General features: G+C 41.2%; 1 protein-coding gene across 1 annotated transcript; it reads right to left on the bottom strand.

The window, feature by feature from the left end:
- Positions 1-16,380: 16,380 nt before the first annotated feature.
- Positions 16,381-17,836, bottom strand: LOC128740882 (angiopoietin-related protein 2-like). Its single transcript, XM_053836456.1, has 3 exons — positions 17,653-17,836; positions 17,069-17,591; positions 16,381-17,003 (listed from the first exon to the last, which is right to left on the bottom strand). Exons 1-3 carry the CDS (start codon positions 17,834-17,836, stop codon positions 16,892-16,894), a joined length of 819 nt encoding a protein of 272 aa, XP_053692431.1. The 3' UTR covers positions 16,381-16,891.

The following is a 17,836-nucleotide window of genomic DNA, read 5'->3' as shown; positions in this document are numbered from 1 at the left end:
AACGATGTTGGCAGTAGCTCAGCTAGCGTCTGAATAATGCTGTTCGCCGGGTTACCACGTATTATATACCAGAGCAAGCGACAAGAATCGGCCACACCTATTTTCCATGGTCCTTCATTCTATCATCTACGTTAAATAAAATAGAGCATTTCAATTTCAGTCTGAACAAAAGAGCAAAGTTACCAGTGAGCCGTTCGCCTTTTGCTGCCAAAGAAAAATTACGCTACGTATTATTACTGTAGCATTGGTGATGGATAAATTTGTGTTGCTAAAGAAAACCGAGTGGAAAGCCCTAAGTACCAAGTTTCCTAGGTTTCATCAATTACCGAAACCCGTTCTTTAAAGAACGAACAAATTCTTATATGAAGATGCAAAAGATGTTACTAAAACTTTCATTTTATTAAACCCATGGTTTTATGCATTTTGACGCTTGACCGAATACATTGAGCAGGTATATTTGTTGGCTGCTTCTTACCTTCCGAGACGGCCAACTCAACCAGCAGCAACAAGCGAACAGAAGCGCGAGAGGTGATCGGTTAAAATTATTTGATAAGAAGCGAACAATTAGAACCAGTCTAAATTAAATAGAATTAAAATCAGGGAGCAAAAATTCCTTAAATCTTCATGAACATTGTTTTGTCCTTCAAAGACATTTTGTCGACGTGATATGTTGGAAATTGAAGCCTTCTTTTACATCTTCTTGGGCAGCAACAAAACAGCTTGGATGTTCGGAAAGACACTTCTCGAGTAACTTTTCAAAAGGTCCTAAGTAACAAATGATAAAAAATCGAGTTGATAGATGATCATAGTTAATTACATACCTATAAATACTATACGAAAACATCCATGCCAATTGATATTCATTAAATCGAGAAAATCAAAGCAGGCAAAATATCCTATGTACAATTTTGATTCATTCATGTTCCACTGTTACATTGGACATTTACTTTGGTAACCAAGACAACGTCCAAAGTAACAAAACAAATCAAACAACTCAGATCTGTACTTTGGTCGTTATTTGTATTGAAGTGTATTGCACATCAAGTTCCAAAAATCTGATCTTAGACGCGCAGAAAGCAGTTGCTTATTCATAAGGATGCTCATTGGTTCTTCAGTTAGTGTTTATTCTGCAAATAATTACGAAAAAACCAGCGTTATTTAACCAATTGAACGGTAATTGTGTGAAGTATTATATTAATGTATTATGACTTATAAACCAATTTGAATATACTTTCCAGCTAACGGAGAGTCAAATAATCTTCTGAGTCAAGGATCTTGGGCCAACCTAACTCATCCAGATGTTGATCGTTTCGTCTTAAAAAATTGATGATTGAATATGACAGGCGAATGACCCCGATCATGATGGGGCTCCGTTTGTGAAACAGTAAAGTTCTCCGGTTCTAAAATACCTAGAAAATAAATTATTCAATATTTCAACCATCATAATCATATCTAAAATAAAATAAAATAAATTTTAAATTCAGGCATACGATTTAGGAAATGTGCTTATTTCGAATCTTGATCTTCTCGTTTTTACATACATCAAGCGCAACTCAGATTTGGATGATTAAATTAAGAAACTGATAAATGACTTTGTATTCAAGGAGTTTTCGTTAATAAATGATTGTTATATATTATTTTTATCTGTATTCTTTCATCTCTCAGCAATCGATTACAGAGTAACATCTTACCTAGCGGCGAGCAAAAGGGTACCAATGTTGCTTACATTGAGAATAGCGCATAGCACATAACTGATGTGCCGACCAGTATCTGTTAAATTTGTTTATGCAGTCGACTTATAAATCGGATCTGTTAAACATAAAAATCAGATCTCTTAGACGTGTTAAATTAATCGACAGAAGATGACAAAGTATTTATTGCTTACACATAGCAATTTGAGCGAATGTCTTATATTCTTGGACATTAGAAACAATTTTGCCCCGTTCCTGCTAAGATGTACAAGCACTTTGTTGTGATATTGAAATCGTATTATAGAAATATCGCATTATATGGACGATGAAATGAAAAACTTCAAAATGACCAATCCAACAATAACCTGCTCAAAACGACCTATGTAATATGTCCAATGTACAGTCTGGTTTAAAAAATGTCCTATGTAACTTTTTGTGCTTATTTAATGAAAATTCCGCCTTAAATTTGCAAGAGCTCTTTATTATTACAAAGTATATTTATGAATCCTGACTATGCAGAGAACAGAATTGAAAAAAATTGCTTTAGCTTTAAACACTTTCAAATAATATTTCATCAATCTTCGGGCGCGCTTTACTCGCAAGATATGTTTTGTTAGATAGGTCCTTTTGAAAAGTTACGCGAGACTTCTCTGAGCAGTGGTGATACCGGACGACAATTTGTTCAACTCTTCGTTGTTGCGGATGGTCAGCTGCAAGTGACGATAATTCTGATCGTTTCGTTGTCGCGAGCAACATATTTCCTGCCAATTTCGGAACTTCAGCAGCCAGATATTCCTTCACGGCAGCGAAACGAGTGCTTCAGCTCTAACACACGCTTAGCATCTGCTCAACAATTTTCGATCGGAATCTACACTCCCTCCACAATTGTGGATCACCCACAATTATGGATCACTTTTGTATTTCAAGTTAAATAACTCAGTTAAACAAACTGTTTGAAGGTATGAAGCATTTTTGCAACAAAATATACCATATTAACAAGCTTTTAACACATAAAACATCCTTTAAATCCCGACATTGATGCTTTTTCAATGAGCGTACAAAGTTGTTATCGAGATTCTATCAAAATGTCTGTTGTTTTTTTCAATCAGCATAAGCAGTACGTTCCGCATTCATAAGGTTGCTATGTAACATAATCACCAATTTTCGAGCAAAAAATGACTCGTACATAAAGATCAAGCTACGTTCTTTACGATTCAGCGAAATGTTGGTGGTAGCCAATGATTTTCCTGTAAAAATAAGTAATTTTCAAAGTGATCCATAATAGGGACCACAACAAGGTAATTTTTCACAATTATGGATCACTTTGATTCCAATGCAATTTTTACAAATTCAAACAGTTTAGCACCTATTACAAACATTTTTAAAGCAGAATCGAAAGCTGCACAGAGCTGAGTTTTTGGAAAATGCTGAACTACACAGTACAAAAAAGCTACGTAAGGCAGTAAAGCGCTATGATGGTTCATATGCAACGGTTCATCGCAAAAGTTAAGCGATTGCTAGCTCTCATGCAACAATCTAAAACGTTAATTTTTCCCTTAACTTTTTAGAGAGTTTGAATTTACTGGTTCTTCGAGTTTTCGGTCACATACGCGCAAGGAAATCGCTGTTTATTTTTCGGTTTATTGTCGCCTTTCCACTGTTTTATACAGAGTCGCATCAAAGCACGGATTAAATTAAACTCTTGCATCGATTAACTTTTCCGAGAGTCCACTGTACCTACATCGTTAATAACAATTCGGAAAACTTCATCCTATACTAGCCTTTGCGGAGCCAATACAGCTGGTGAGCCTATGATTCTTTTTCCAGGACAAAAAATTTATCGTGAAATCGCGAAAAGCATTCCTAAAAGCTGATCGGTAGGTGTCTTCGAAGAAGGACGACAGGCATCTAAAGACAGACCAAAAGCCACATAAAGTCTTTCATACGATTTGAAAAATGTTATTTTGTTGTTATTACATGATTTGAATAAAGTTCATTGAGTGAATTCGCTGCAAAAAGTGTATTTTTAATTTGATCCATAATATGATGAAAATTGTTTCATAATTGTGACCGCTTCCAAAAGTGATCCATAATTGTGTATTTGATGAGTCATAATACAAGCTTAATTTCCGTGGAAAACTTGCATTAAATGCGAGAAATTGAACTACCAGGCGAGAAGGTTATATTTTTCAGACTTCCGGCTTACACCTTAAGAAATTTGTCAAAAATGGTCTCCAAAATTTCGTTTTTGATCAGATGTCTACAAACTTTCTGGGAAATAACTACAACCACAGTGTTGTAGCCAAATCTAGTGTTAGTAGGAAATTCACCCCTATTTTACGAAGTGGCGCTTCTCAGCGAAAGTAGGGGAAAGCCATTTATAAAATACTTGTTTGTCCGGGAGTCAATCATAGATAGTACCAGCTTTCAGGCTAAATTTGCCTGACAATAGAGTTATGTCTATGATGAGTTATGTATTATTGTCTGTGCTACAACATTATAATTGACTTTCTATTTCATTACTTTGTTGGAGCTCCACAGCATAACCGAATGCCCACACCTTGCCATTGACACTACACATAAGGTTTTAGGCAATGCTGGGACCAGCTTCTTTTGATAATTTTATCACTGACAAACAAACATAACACTCGCTGTTCCATTCTCCGCACACTGTAACAGTTATTGCCAATTTGGTTTTTGGTTGGGAATGCCTCTGTATTCGTTAAAGTGGCGCTTTTTAACGAAAGAATAGGAATACTATCTGCAAAACACTTGTTTAATCGAGCCATATTCCTGTTGGAATATCCGTCATAAAAGGTGCTAGTGCGCACCCAAAATGTTCGTGACGATATTTTTGTAACATTTTGTCTATGATGTTACCCATTGTTTCTTCCAAGCCAACTTAGGTAGGGACTCCATGGCGAAATTATGAACATAACCCTAGAAATTTACCAAGAAAAGGTACTTAACTCTAGTAACATCAAGTTTAGGGGAATTAGTTTTCGGGCTCCAGGAGCAACGCACTGCTGTTTGTCTCTATTGCCGGACGGTGACGAACCCAACCCTACACACATCGCCAAGCACGTTTACCCGCTTATCGCCAAAAGTCTAGCAGATAATTGATGATAAAAAAAATAAATCCACACGATAAGACTTTCCTATTTTATCGTATAGATAGGTATATGCAGTCTAGTTTACAGTCAACCGCCGAAGCGAGCGCCACGCGGCGCCGTGCCATAATACAGGATGACGCTGGTAGAAATCATCGCAACAAACATCCTTCTGGATGTCGCCAAGGCTGTTCGGGACTTTGACTGTCTAGGCTACGAGCAACGTAGAGCCGCGCTCGGGACAATGATAAACAAACTACTGTCGGAGGAACTGAGTCACGTAGCGGAAATAGTGATGTTTCTTAGGCGTTATTTTAACTCTCTCCAACTTACCGACCGCGCGGAAGTCCTAGTGATGGGCGTTGAAGAGCTACTGGACTATCTCAACGAATTAAAGCGCTGTCCGCAGAAGACAGGCTGTCTACTGTTGGTTTACAGTCTACTAGACGGGCTGACAGATGTTCCGGAACAACACTTACCGCGGGTAATGCACCTCAAGTACTCACTGGAATTCGTTATCAAGGAAATGGCAACTCTAATTAGTCAGCCATCCGAAGGCGACGAACTGATAGCGGTTGCTGCACTATTCGAGCAACTTTCCTACGACGTTCTGATTCAGCTGTTCGACGAAGCGTACGTTAATCACAGCGGGTTGCGTAATATTTGTGACTTTATCGTGCATCTGCAATGCATTGATCAACAAATCAAAGCTTGCTTAGTTCTGTATCGACGTATGCAGTTTGATTCGAGTAGATTGCGAAGTGGAGCTACGGTGCTGGCTTATCGTGTCAAGAGGGTGAAGCGATATGCTGATTTCCCACGAGCTAAGTACGCTCAGGAGCTACGACGGTTGAAGTTAAAACTACCGGAGGGTGTTTACGCAATCATTTGGAATTACGCTAGCATTTCGGCGGGACAGTTTATGGTACCAAATGCGCGACAGGAAACCATCGGGAATATTCGCTGTAAGAGGTTAACCTGGCAAGGAACGGCAACGAAAGCGGCGCGGCACGAGTTTATTACGACGGATCGCGGGAAAAGTTTTGCGATACGAAACACGGAAAGTGGACTGTTTCTGTGCGATTTTGAAGATGATTTTTGCTACGTGGAGAAAACGGACGATACTTGGATTGTGGAAGTGATCAAACAAGATCAGGAGTTTTTCTATAAGATTACGAACCAAAGAACCAACGGATCGCTAGAACCACCGCGGGATGTTCGACTGGAGGTGGACGACCATGACGCGGATGGTTACAATCTGGTGGATTTCGGTGAGCGAGCGTTGGTTGTGGTGCAAAAGTTCGAATTCATTCGGCCGGCCAGACAGTGTTGCGTTCAGTGACGGTTGAAAAAATTTGTATTTTCGCTATATTATGATTATAAAAAATAGTTGCTAAAAAAGAGACTGGCTGTTTGTAAATTTAAATTATTGAAGAAAAAGAAAAAAATCGCCTTGTATTAAAAATAAATATTAGAAATAAAAAAATCATTTAAAAAAAAATTAAAAATTAATTATCAATTGGAACCTTTATCAATGCTCATTGTGCCATCCGCACCAGAATTCAAGCGATTCTGATTACAGCGCAAAATTTATTGCTATACTACGAAGGGAAGGGGGAACGCAATTTGTCCACTGGGTTTTAAACTAGATTAAGCAAAGGAATTCGATAATAGCGTTAGCATGTAATCGAAAAAGGTTGGTGTCTGTGCTAACATCAGGATGAACGATGAAGTCGCGTAATGTAAAACCGTAAAACTATTACGCCTGGAGGTATACTAAGTATACACATTTGTATGTGACACGTATCTTTGACTCGCGGGTTTGGGTTATCTGTACGCACAGTAGGCCGCTTTGTTCAAATCGCAGGTCAAATAACTCTCTAGTGTCCATTTTTTGTTACATATTTTTAAATTTCGCACACAATAAATGCATCAAATTAACGTAACAAATCAAACTACTGATGTATTAACTTCTTAGAACCAGTGGTCAAAGTTTGAACGCTTCTAAATCTTGCATTTTGATTAGCAAGACTTTTGCACCAATTGAGCAGAAATTCGTCTACGAGTTGATTCGCTTTAAATGAAATGAAAATTGGTAATAAATAAGAAAGTATAAATTCTCCATTCTCCAATATTGGCCTGGAAAAATCTCTTCATCACATAAAGGTGACATTTTGGCAAGAACGAACGTCTACTTCTAGTCCTTAACTTCGTTTCAGACGTATTTATCATTTACATTTATTATAATTCATCGGACACCTTCAGGTCTCCATAAATTAATTTAAAACCTGTCGCCCAGAACAGGTTGTCATCAACAGCCCGGAAATCTTTGGCTAAGCTTGCGTCACCATGAATCTCTGGGTCTGCTCATTTTTCGTTGTCCTTGCGGATTCCAGGTGAGTGCTTCTCCGCAAATGAGATTTTCCAAAATTTTTATTCCAGTTAAACTCTCTCTACGACTCACGAACAGGGTTGCCACATGCACAGATTATTCTGTGTTTAACAGATATTTGAAAGAAATCGCCTGTACAGAACCTGTGTGCACAGAATACAGATTTTCGCCCAATTACACGGATTAAACAGATTTGTGAGCTTTTACATGAGAGTGAAAGAGATGGAAATAGTCAGCCAAATGACTCTCTATCTCTTTCACTCTCATTGTTTTGCATTGGACAGATTTTTGCACAGATATTTTTCCTCGCCGTACAGATTGTCAGATTTTTCCAACAAAAAACACAGAATTATATGTGGCATCCCTGCTCACGAATGTTCAATTGCTGAGGCCCTGACCTTTAAACCAAAATTGCTATTTCAATTAAACTTTTTCTATGACTCACGAATGTTCGATTGCTGGGGCCCCATGATTCATGAAATCAACCGATTTGATGATTGAAAATTCAGTTTCAAATGGGACTGTTGGGGCCCCGACTTTTAAACCAAAATTTCTGTTTCAATTAAACTTTTTCTACGACTCACGAATGTTCAATTGTTGGGGCCCCATGATTCATGAAATCATTTAAGTAGAGCTGTTGGGGTCCAAACTCCGAAAATATTACCAGCGTCAATTCTGAGTATTTAAAAGTAGAATTAGTATTTCATCCGCAGTCATTTGACTACAGTCAACTTTCGTTCGTTGGGCTATCTTTAAGTGGGCTACGTTTTAATCGGGCTCCCGTTAATTGGGCTATAGCCCATCTAAAACGAAGTCAAACGTCATTTCTGACAGCGTATTTGTTCTTCTGAGGGGCTCTTGAATATAGTTCATTCAAGTGTGGAAAATATTTTATATAGAAAATATTAAAATTAATTAAATGGAATACAATTGCATCACATCGTTTTCCGATCCATTATGAACTTGACTCTCCCATTTTTTGAATCACGGTGAAACAGTTAAAAATGCCAATATATATTAACATTATCGCTTGAAATTCTACTCTTTACTTGTTAAATAATCTAGAAATAAATTTCAACAACGAAAAGATTAGTTTCCACTTTGATTCCGTATTTAATATAAGTGCATATTTGTATAAACCTTTCTGCGACGATTTCGACAAAAACAATCGATACATCCCTCGGTTTTGACGTCTCAGCCCAATTAACGAAAGTCTTTCACTAAATGGGCTAAGAGCTTAGTGCAATTAGCGAAAGTTGACTGTACTTATAAATATTAAACTGGGCTGGTAAATGGCTTGGTAATGCGTACCATCGGTGCCTTGTGCACTGGGCATAAAATAGACCCCACAGTGGTTCACAGCCTCTTACCTAGCAACTCCTACCCCAACTTCCTCGTGGTACCAGCCGTGATACGAGCAACCTCGGGTGGAGATCGGGTAACCAACCCCGGTGGAAACCAAGGTCGTATGCTGACAGGGGAGGAGGGCTCCTTCGAGCTACGTTGGCCCTCCGGCGATACTGTGGGGTTGGTTGCGGGCTTTGCAAGCCTGAACCACTAAAAAAACCAAAGCAATGGACTCCGTAAGTAATAATAATAACTCTAATCGGAACAATCGGCAAAGACCCAGGCGACGAAAACGGACTAACGATTGGAAATTAGGAACATGGAACTGTCGGTCTCTAAATTTCCTCGGAAGTACCCACGTGCTTTCTAAAGAAGTGAAGAGCCGCAAGTTCGACATCGTAGCGCTGCAGGAGGTATGCTGGAAAGGAACGATGGTACGTACGTATAGAGATGGTCATACCATCTACCAGAGCTGCGGCAATACACACGAGCTGGGCACAGCTTTTATAGTGATGGGCGAGATGCAGAAGCGGGTGATCGGGTGGTGGCCGATCAACCCCCGAATGTGCAGATTAAGAATCAAGGGCCGATTCTTCAATATAAGCATAATTAACGAGCACAGCCCTCACCTCGGAAGTACCGATGATGACAAAGACGAATTCTACGCGCAGTTGGAGCGTGAATACGACCGCTGCCCAAGACATGATGTCAAAATTATCATCGGGGACTGTAATGCTCAGGTTGGTCAGGAGGAGCAATTCAAACCCGTGATTGGACGGTTCAGCGCTCACCCGCAAACGAACGAAAACGGCCTAAGACTTGTCGACTTCGCCGCCTCCAAGAACATGGCCATACGTAGCACCTTCTTCCAGCATAACCTCTACCATCGGTACACCTGGAGATCACCCAACCAGACAGAATCACAAATCGACCACGTTCTGATAGATGGTCGGCACTTTTCAGACATTATCGACGCCAGAACCTATCCGGGCGCTAACATTGATTCGGATCACTACCTAGTGATGGTAAGGATACGTCACAAACTATCTGTTGTGAACAACATACGATACCGCCGCCCGCCACGGTATAATCTAGTGCGACTGAAGCAACCAGAGGTCGCCGAAAACTACGCGTTATCTCTCGAAACCGCGCTGCCGGAAGAGGGAGAGCTGGATGAAGCCCCTCTTGAAGACTGTTGGAATGCCGTGAAAACAGCCATTAACAGCGTAGCGGAGAACGTCCTAGGCAGTGTGGCACCGAATCGACGTAACGAATGGTTTGACGAGGAATGCCAGCAGATATTGGATGAGAAGAACGCAGCGCGGGTACAAATGCTGCGTAGAGCCACCCGTCAGAATGTGGAGCGATACAAACAGAAGCGGAGGCAGCAAACCCGACTCTTCAAGGAAAAGAAGCGCCACCAAGAGGAGAAGGAGTGCGAAGAACTCGAACAGCTGTACCGCTTTCACGACACACGGAAGTTCTATCAAAAACTCAACGGATCTCGCAAAGGCTTCGTGCCGCGGGCCGAAATGTGCAGAGATAAAGATGGAGGTATCTTGACTGATGACCGTGCGGTGATCGAAAGGTGGAAGCAGCACTACGATGAACACCTGAATGGCGTGCAGGCGGAAGACCATGATAGCGGAGGAAGTGACCACATTGGTGCAGCAAGCGACGAAGATGTGCCACCCCCATCGATAAGGGAAGTTAAAGAAGCCATCCAGCGGCTGAAGAACAACAAAGCAGCGGGAAAGGATGGCATTGGAGCGGAACTTATTAAAATGGGCCCGGACAAGTTGGCCGGCTGTATGCATCAATTGATTGTCAAGATTTGGGATACGGAACGACTACCGGAGGAGTGGAAAGACGGGGTTATCTGCCCTATCTACAAGAAAGGTGATAAGCTGGATTGTGAGAACTACCGAGCCATCACTATTATGAATGCCGCCTACAAAGTGCTGTCCCAAGTCCTCTTTCATCGACTATCGCCAATAGCCAATAGATTTGTGGGAAGTTACCAGGCCGGCTTCATGGAGGGTCGGTCTACAACAGACCAAATCTTCACCCTGCGGCAGATCCTCCAGAAGTGCCGCGAATTCCGAGTCCCCACGCACCACCTGTTCATCGATTTCAAAGCCGCATATGATAGCGTAAACCGACAAGAGCTATGGAAAATTTTGGACGAAAACGGCTTTCCGGGTAAGCTTACTAGACTTATCATGGCTACGATGGATGGGATCCAGTGCTGTGTGAGAATCTCGGGTGGATTGTCGGACCCATTCGAATCTCGCAGGGGACTTCGACAAGGAGATGGTCTTTCCTGCCTGCTATTCAACATTGCGCTTGAAGGTGTTATAAGGCGAGCGGCGATCGAAATGCGGGGCACGATTTTCAATAAATCCAGTCAATTTATCTGCTTTGCTGACGACGTGGATGCTGTCGGCAGAACATTTGAGGCGGTGGAAGATCAGTACACCAGACTGAAACGCGAAGCAGAGAAGATTGGATTGCAGATAAATACGTCTAAAACGAAGTATATGCTGGCGGGCGGGACCGAGCGCGACAGGGCTCGCTTGGGCAGCACCGTGGTAATCGACGGGGATGAGTTCGAGGTAGTCGACGAGTTCGTATACCTTGGCTCGCTGGCAACAGAGGACAACAATACCAGCCGTGAGATTAAGAGACGTATTATCAGCGGAAGTCGGGCCTACTACGGACTCCACAAACACTTGCGGTCGAACAATCTGAGCCCCCGTACAAAGTGCACATTGTACAAAACGCTAATTAGACCGGTTGTCCTCTACGGGCACGAAACGTGGACATTGCTAGAAGAGGACCTACGAGCACTCGGAGTTTTCGAACGGCGGGTGCTAAGAACCATCTTTGGCGGAGTGCAAGAGAACGGTGTATGGAGGCGAAGAATGAACCACGAGCTCGCGCGTCTCTACGGCAAACCAAGTATTCAGAAAGTGGTTAAAGCTGGACGGATACGTTGGGCAGGACATGTTGCTAGAATGCCGGACAACTATCCTGCAAAAATGGTTTTCGCATCAAATCCGGTAGGAACAAGACGAAGAGGGGCACAGCGAGCGAGGTGGCAAGACCAGGCGGAGCGAGATCTGGCGAGCACTGGGTGCCCGCGGAACTGGAGATCAGTTGCCATGGACCGAAACAGATGGAGAAATTATACTGCGCAGGCCTTGTCATAAGACGTTAGGCCAATTAAGTAAGTAAATATTAAACTGTCGGCTCCATACTAAGTTTACTTCAGTGGCCACGGTCCGTTATCGATTATGCGCCGAATGAATTATGGTCCTCCAGTACTCAATCCTGGGCTATCTTTCTTTAAACTCCTCGAACACCAACTGAACGTGCATCATCCTCGATAGCGCACATCTATCAGTGCGATGTCTACTTCGAAGTCTACGGCCTCTTCTTGATTCTCTGCTTAAAATAATTTTGGCTACTCCTTCGTCGAGCATTCTAGCCACGTGACCAGCCCAACGCAGACTGCCATACTATACTATCTTCATTATAACAGCATATTTGCATTCGATAACAGCTCGTGGTACATGCGTCTGTGCTACACTCCATTTTGGATTTAGCAAAATTTTACGCTAAAGCCCCAAGCATTCATCGATCAGCTTCTTTTAGCATCCATGATTCATGTCCGTAAAAAGCCACCGAGAGGATTAGTGTTCTCTAGAGCGGCAGTTTTATGCGAATTTGCAAGCTACGGGACTTCAGCTACAAAATGTAATGCCTGCGTAAAGGCCAATTAGCAGCTGCAATTATTAGTCGTTTTATTTTGCGACTTACATCGTTGGCACATGTCACGAGCATGCCAAAATATATTCAGTTCCTCTTCGGCACCAACACCATTTGGATTTCCACGCAATGTACTTCGTTTTGGCGGTGTTAATGGTAAGTCCCAATTTCTCAATAAATGACCTAAAGGCTTCTTTCCCTGCTTTACTTTTGATTTCTGATTCTGACTCATAATTTTTACTCATCCAGCGTCACACGAATCAACGTAACTAGTCCTGTGGGAAAACCATGTCCTAGCGTTAACTGTCACAGCTCATTTCGTTTGACTGAATCGCATGCCGCCTTGAAATCATAAAAGTATGATGAGTCTGCAAGTTGTACTCCCGGAACTCGTCAGTTACTAGACGCAGGATAAATATCGGATCCATCGTGAAGCGACTCTCATGAAAGCCAGCCGACGAAGAACTCCGCTAACGGTCTCAGTCTAAAACACAGAATAGGGAGAGCGCTTCCCAAGTAACAATTCCAAGTTTTATTACGTTCGTATAGTGGTTTTCATGACCAATTTCATAAAACCGCTAATAAAACTATGAGCTCCACCAGAACTTTCTGATGACCGCTATAAAACTGCTTTCTGACCAAGTGGCCCACTCCTCAGAATGTTTTCATAACCGCTATAAGAATCAGGTTATAAGTTCAAGTAGTCGTATCACGCTCTGCTCAAAGCAGCAATAAAACCGATTAAGCTTTCGCTGCTTGACAGCCATCGCCATAATTTAAAAAAGCTTTTCGCTTTTCGCATTTCGCTTTTAGTATTTCGCTTTTCGCTTTTCTGGCAAAAGCTAAATAAGTTCACTAGCTTTCTCAACTTGAAAATATATCCGTGAGAAGAAAAGTTTAGGTTTTACTGACATATCATTCTGTACGATTTGGTTTATAGCGAATAAAAGATCCCATAGAATATTTATTAAATTTTGAGCAATTTCTTTGGCTTGCAGCATGTGCGCATTTAATTTCATCGTGCATATTGATATGATAGGTCGATAAAATGAGCGCGCCACTGAAATTTTGCAATTTTCGACAACTGGTTGTTTTAACAAATTGAAAATATTCAGTTAGTCAATCTCAATTTCTAGCAAAATCATTTTAGTTGCTTCGTCTGACAGGAAAACCGATTGATAATAACTTTTTTTCTGAAAAACACCTTACTTTGATGAATTGTAGTTTGCGAGCTAAAACAAAATACTAGAATATGGCAATATGGCTTCCCATAAAAAAATGCTTTTGGTGTTGAACTTTGGTATTCTTCATAATAGCAGCAAAAAACTGTTTGGTCAGGGTGTTACCGTTTTAATAGCTCTATAAAACTAACAGATTTATTGCGGGTTGACAAGTAACCGCGATAAGATTAATTTTGATTGGTGCGCCATTTTGTATTGATACGCCACACGTATGGTAGGTTTGTAAGAGACATGGTGAAGCCAACAAGTTTTAACGTGGTAATACAAGCAACCACAATACATTTGCTTTATTAACAGTTTTATTATGGTTTTCTAGCTTGCTATAAGTGTGTTTAGACTCGTATCCTCTTGGTATTGCGCAATACCACAATAAAACCAGAGGTAATGATCAATACCGCAATAAAACCTTTATAAAATTCAAGTAAAACCAAGTGGCTTTAGAATTGTTACTTGGGTTATCACCTATGGCAAAATTCTTGCACCTGACTATTTTGTAGAAACTCCGTTTGTCGTTGCTGGCGAACCTCTCCTCTGGATTAGCGGGCACGTGATATTCGTTCTGGCGTTTCTAGATGGTGAGTTCTTTCTTCCGCAGATCTACCAGGACGAACCAAAAAGATTCGCGCAGTCTCTGGGATTCCTCACATTGAAATCGTGTGAAGAAATTCTGCACAGGATTCGCACAGAATACCTTGCTTATAGAAGCAGGATTCTTATAGGAGAAGCTCAGGGATCAGGGATTATCTCTGCACTATCGTCTGCACTATGAACTAGTTCTGTTCTGATTTGTAGACGCAGTAAGCTACTCATATATATTGAACTGTTGACATCCTATCATTTATAAAATAAGCTTATTTGATACTAGCAATTTTGCATGTAATTAACCCTATAACTTAAGATCTGTAGAAATATAAATGGGTGATAGATGAGGAGAACGTTGCATTGGTGGCAAAGATGCACAGTGGTACTCATCAGAATGTGGAAAGTGCTCTTCCGAGTTCGCTGAAGGACGGTCAGTAAAGAATCAAATCTTCACGCTGCGGCAGATCCTCCAAAAAGTGCATGAATACAAAATTCAACGCACAATTATTTCATTGATTTCAAAGTTGCGTATGATACAATCGACCGTAAAATCATGGCACCTCGCAGGGGACTTTATCAACGTGATGGTCCCTCATGTGGGCTGTTCAACATGCCGCTACAGGCTGTTATGAAAGGAGCAACACACAGGCACAATCTTCAGCAAATCTAGTTAGTTCGTCTGCTTTGCCAATGAAATGGATATTGCCGATAGAACAACATCTGTGTTAGTGGCTGAACAAACTAAAACTCAAAGTAGCGAAGATTGGGTTGAAGAAAAATGCATCCAAACTAAAGTACCGTGAACCCCTAATATGACGCACACGCTAGAAGCTGGTGACTCGGTCCTAATAATGACTGAGTTTGTTTTGTTTCGAGCATCGAGCCGCTATGCTGCCCGTTCTCCCGGTACTCGACACTCGACAGTGCCTGAGTCGAGTCGAGTTGCACGACATGACTTACAAAATAGAGCCCATATTCATTCGATTTACTGTCCTTGTAACGCAGATCTCCTTTGAGTAGATGTCGTTTTTTGAGTTAATTTACTATCATGAGAATATTGCAAACTGGGGCCCCTAATCTCAAAGGCCCGGTGAGCCCTTTGGCTCCCAGTCCACCCCTGTCCTCTCCTCAAGGTGTGTCCGATCCACTTCCACTTACGTTTCCGAATTTTTGTTGCTATCGGCCGTTGCTAACAGCGGCGATGAAGCTCCCTGTCAGGCCACCAGGCACGAATAAAATAAGCAGCGATTGATAAAAGTTTTGCGTTGTTTCCGCTACCTAAGACGCACCACGTTTCGCAGGCGTACAGCAATACGAATGTACCGTTTGAGTTGAATAATTCCGTTTAGGTATGAGAATGATCTGGATTGAGGGCAAGATGTTTCGCAGACCTGCAAAGGCACTGCTGGCCTTCCCGATTCGTGTGGCTATATCACTCTTGGTACCACCGTCGGGCGTTGTCTGGCTACCAAGATATTAAAAGGCTTCCACCTGCTGAACCTGCTGTTCCGCTACTGTGAAGTTGATTGGATTGTCAGTATTTACTACCATAGACTTAGTTTTTGCTATATTGACTGTGACACCTGCTGCCTGGGAGCCCTCGGATAGGTCATCTAACTTGCGTTTCCTATATATTGCTTAATAGCTGATTTGGGGTGCAAAAGAAGGTTCAGCTTTGAGCATCTAGACTGAAGTGTAGTCTATCCCAGACACAAAGCTGGATTTCACACTTTTAATTGCTACTTCAATTTCATCCAGTGATGTCACCTCAGAGTTTGCGCGTTTAATGTGACGGATTATTGGCGACACGCGCTACTGGTTTTGTCCGACATTTGAAACTAGAAAAAATTGTTTAAAATGCCCAGTCCATCGTATAAGCTGTTAAGCTTATTGTGATAAATCGTAAAGATGCACATTGTGCACATCGAGTAGGAAAATAACAAGTCTGCAATCCGGATTATATCACAAAACGGTTTGGCGCATCTGGAGGAGTGCATCGCATAATATTGCTTTTGTACTTATTGTATTCCATCTGGCGTACGTCAAGGCAACGTACTCGGACCAATATCAACATCAATGAAGTATGATCCGTCGTACTTAAGGTGAAATTAGTTGTCATCGATTCTGTCAATTTCAAAAGCCGTTTTTTTGTTTGAAACAAAAATTCTGTTTATGAAAATATACTCGCTGTGTTCAGATTGGCGAGAAGAATGCAGTATTTACATTTTGTAAACAGTATTCCGCTTTTGGGCCGAAAAACTTCTTCCGAAATTGGGTTTTCTGACGAAAAGTTAATGACTGCTAGTTTCCCGTTAATACAAGATATCAAACGCTCAGCATTATTAGAACAAGTGCCGATCAATTTACCATCTTGTAGGCTTCGGCACCTACTAGGAATATGCTAATAGCACATGCACCTGCGATAAGAACAACGCACTTAACTGTTATTAGGCCGTATGACTAAAACAGTTTACTTTGCTTTTCCCGGGTAAATCTTATGGGCGAGTCTGCTCTAACTCTTTGATTCGCCTTTGATGAGCCTAATATTATTATTCCTACATTCATTTATATATTTTTTAAATTTGTCGTATGTTCTCACACTGAAAAAAGTGAAGCCTAAGTGTTGCATTACAACCAGCATACTCACCATTTTGTGACTACAACTTGTTATCATACAGAGTTTGTTCCAGATTGTAAGTTACTGTTACTATACGTTACATGAATTTCAAATTAATATGAATATTCCATATGTATCCTCTATATTCTTCTAATCAACATACGTGCCTCTTTTAAGCAATTGTGGTTGTTAAAAAATCTAAACCAACTCATGGACGAATCGTTGTCTTCCTCATATTCTCCATTTAGATTTCTAAAAAATAAAAATGGAGAATTGGTATCTATGATAAAATTAACAGCCAGGGCCCCAAAACTTACACTGTATAACACGCACTAAACCACCAACCACTTTTATAAGATCTTGCACAACTACCGGTGTCCCTGTCGTTATCCCGATCCATAGTGCTGAACATAAGTCCATCATGATCAAAGAAACTGTCACGAGCATCTCCCCTCATGAATTTACCCAAGATGAGTTTGTAATTTTCAAACTCACTGGCCACCATGAATCGACCGAAGCGAGCACTTTTCGTTGTACCGTTGAAGCTCTTCATAACCACCAGTAGCTCGTAGTTAGCACTTCGAGTGATTAAATGCATCTTTTCCAATCCTAACCAGTATTCACCTTGCAGATTTCCAAACCCCTCCCGATATTCAGTCCAATTTCGATTGAAGTTCAATTTGCCATCGAAACGTCGGTGTACAACAATCCAACCACCCTTTTCCACAGTATGGTCACAATATACGAACATTGACGGAATGGTTGACTGTTCTGGATATATCTGGAACACTCCACTGGTAGTGTTCAGTGTATCTTGACATGATTGTATTTCGTGCATACCTGTTAAATTGTAATGGAAACAAAATTTATACTCGAACGGGTTCTTACCTTCAATACTTACCGAGGGCCACTTTAACGGCTTTGATGGGCAATGTTTGCTGAGTTTTATTACCAATATCGAAAAGGTGTTGTCGCAGCTGATCGAATTCTCCAAGAATCAGTTCATATCCGAAACCACTGGAATCGGATGCGAACGTTGGACCGCCGATTCCCACCAGGATAAACATCACCAAAGAAACTATCAT

The sequence above is a fragment of the Sabethes cyaneus genome, chromosome 3, assembly GCF_943734655.1.
Source record: "Sabethes cyaneus chromosome 3, idSabCyanKW18_F2, whole genome shotgun sequence".
Taxonomy (NCBI): Eukaryota; Metazoa; Arthropoda; class Insecta; order Diptera; family Culicidae; genus Sabethes; species Sabethes cyaneus.
Note: the sequence above shows the minus strand (reverse complement) of the source record. Positions and strands in the feature narration are given on the sequence as shown.

Coding starts and splice junctions, on each gene's coding strand:
- LOC128740882 (XM_053836456.1), bottom strand. CDS start 17,836: ATGATAGTTTCTTTGGTGATGTTTATCCTGGTGGGAATCGGCGGTCCA. Junction 17,592..17,652: donor AGCCGTTAAAGTGGCCCTCG/GTAAGTATTGAA, acceptor ACAATTTAACAG/GTATGCACGAAATACAATCA. Junction 17,004..17,068: donor TTTAGTGCGTGTTATACAGT/GTAAGTTTTGGG, acceptor TTTATTTTTTAG/AAATCTAAATGGAGAATATG.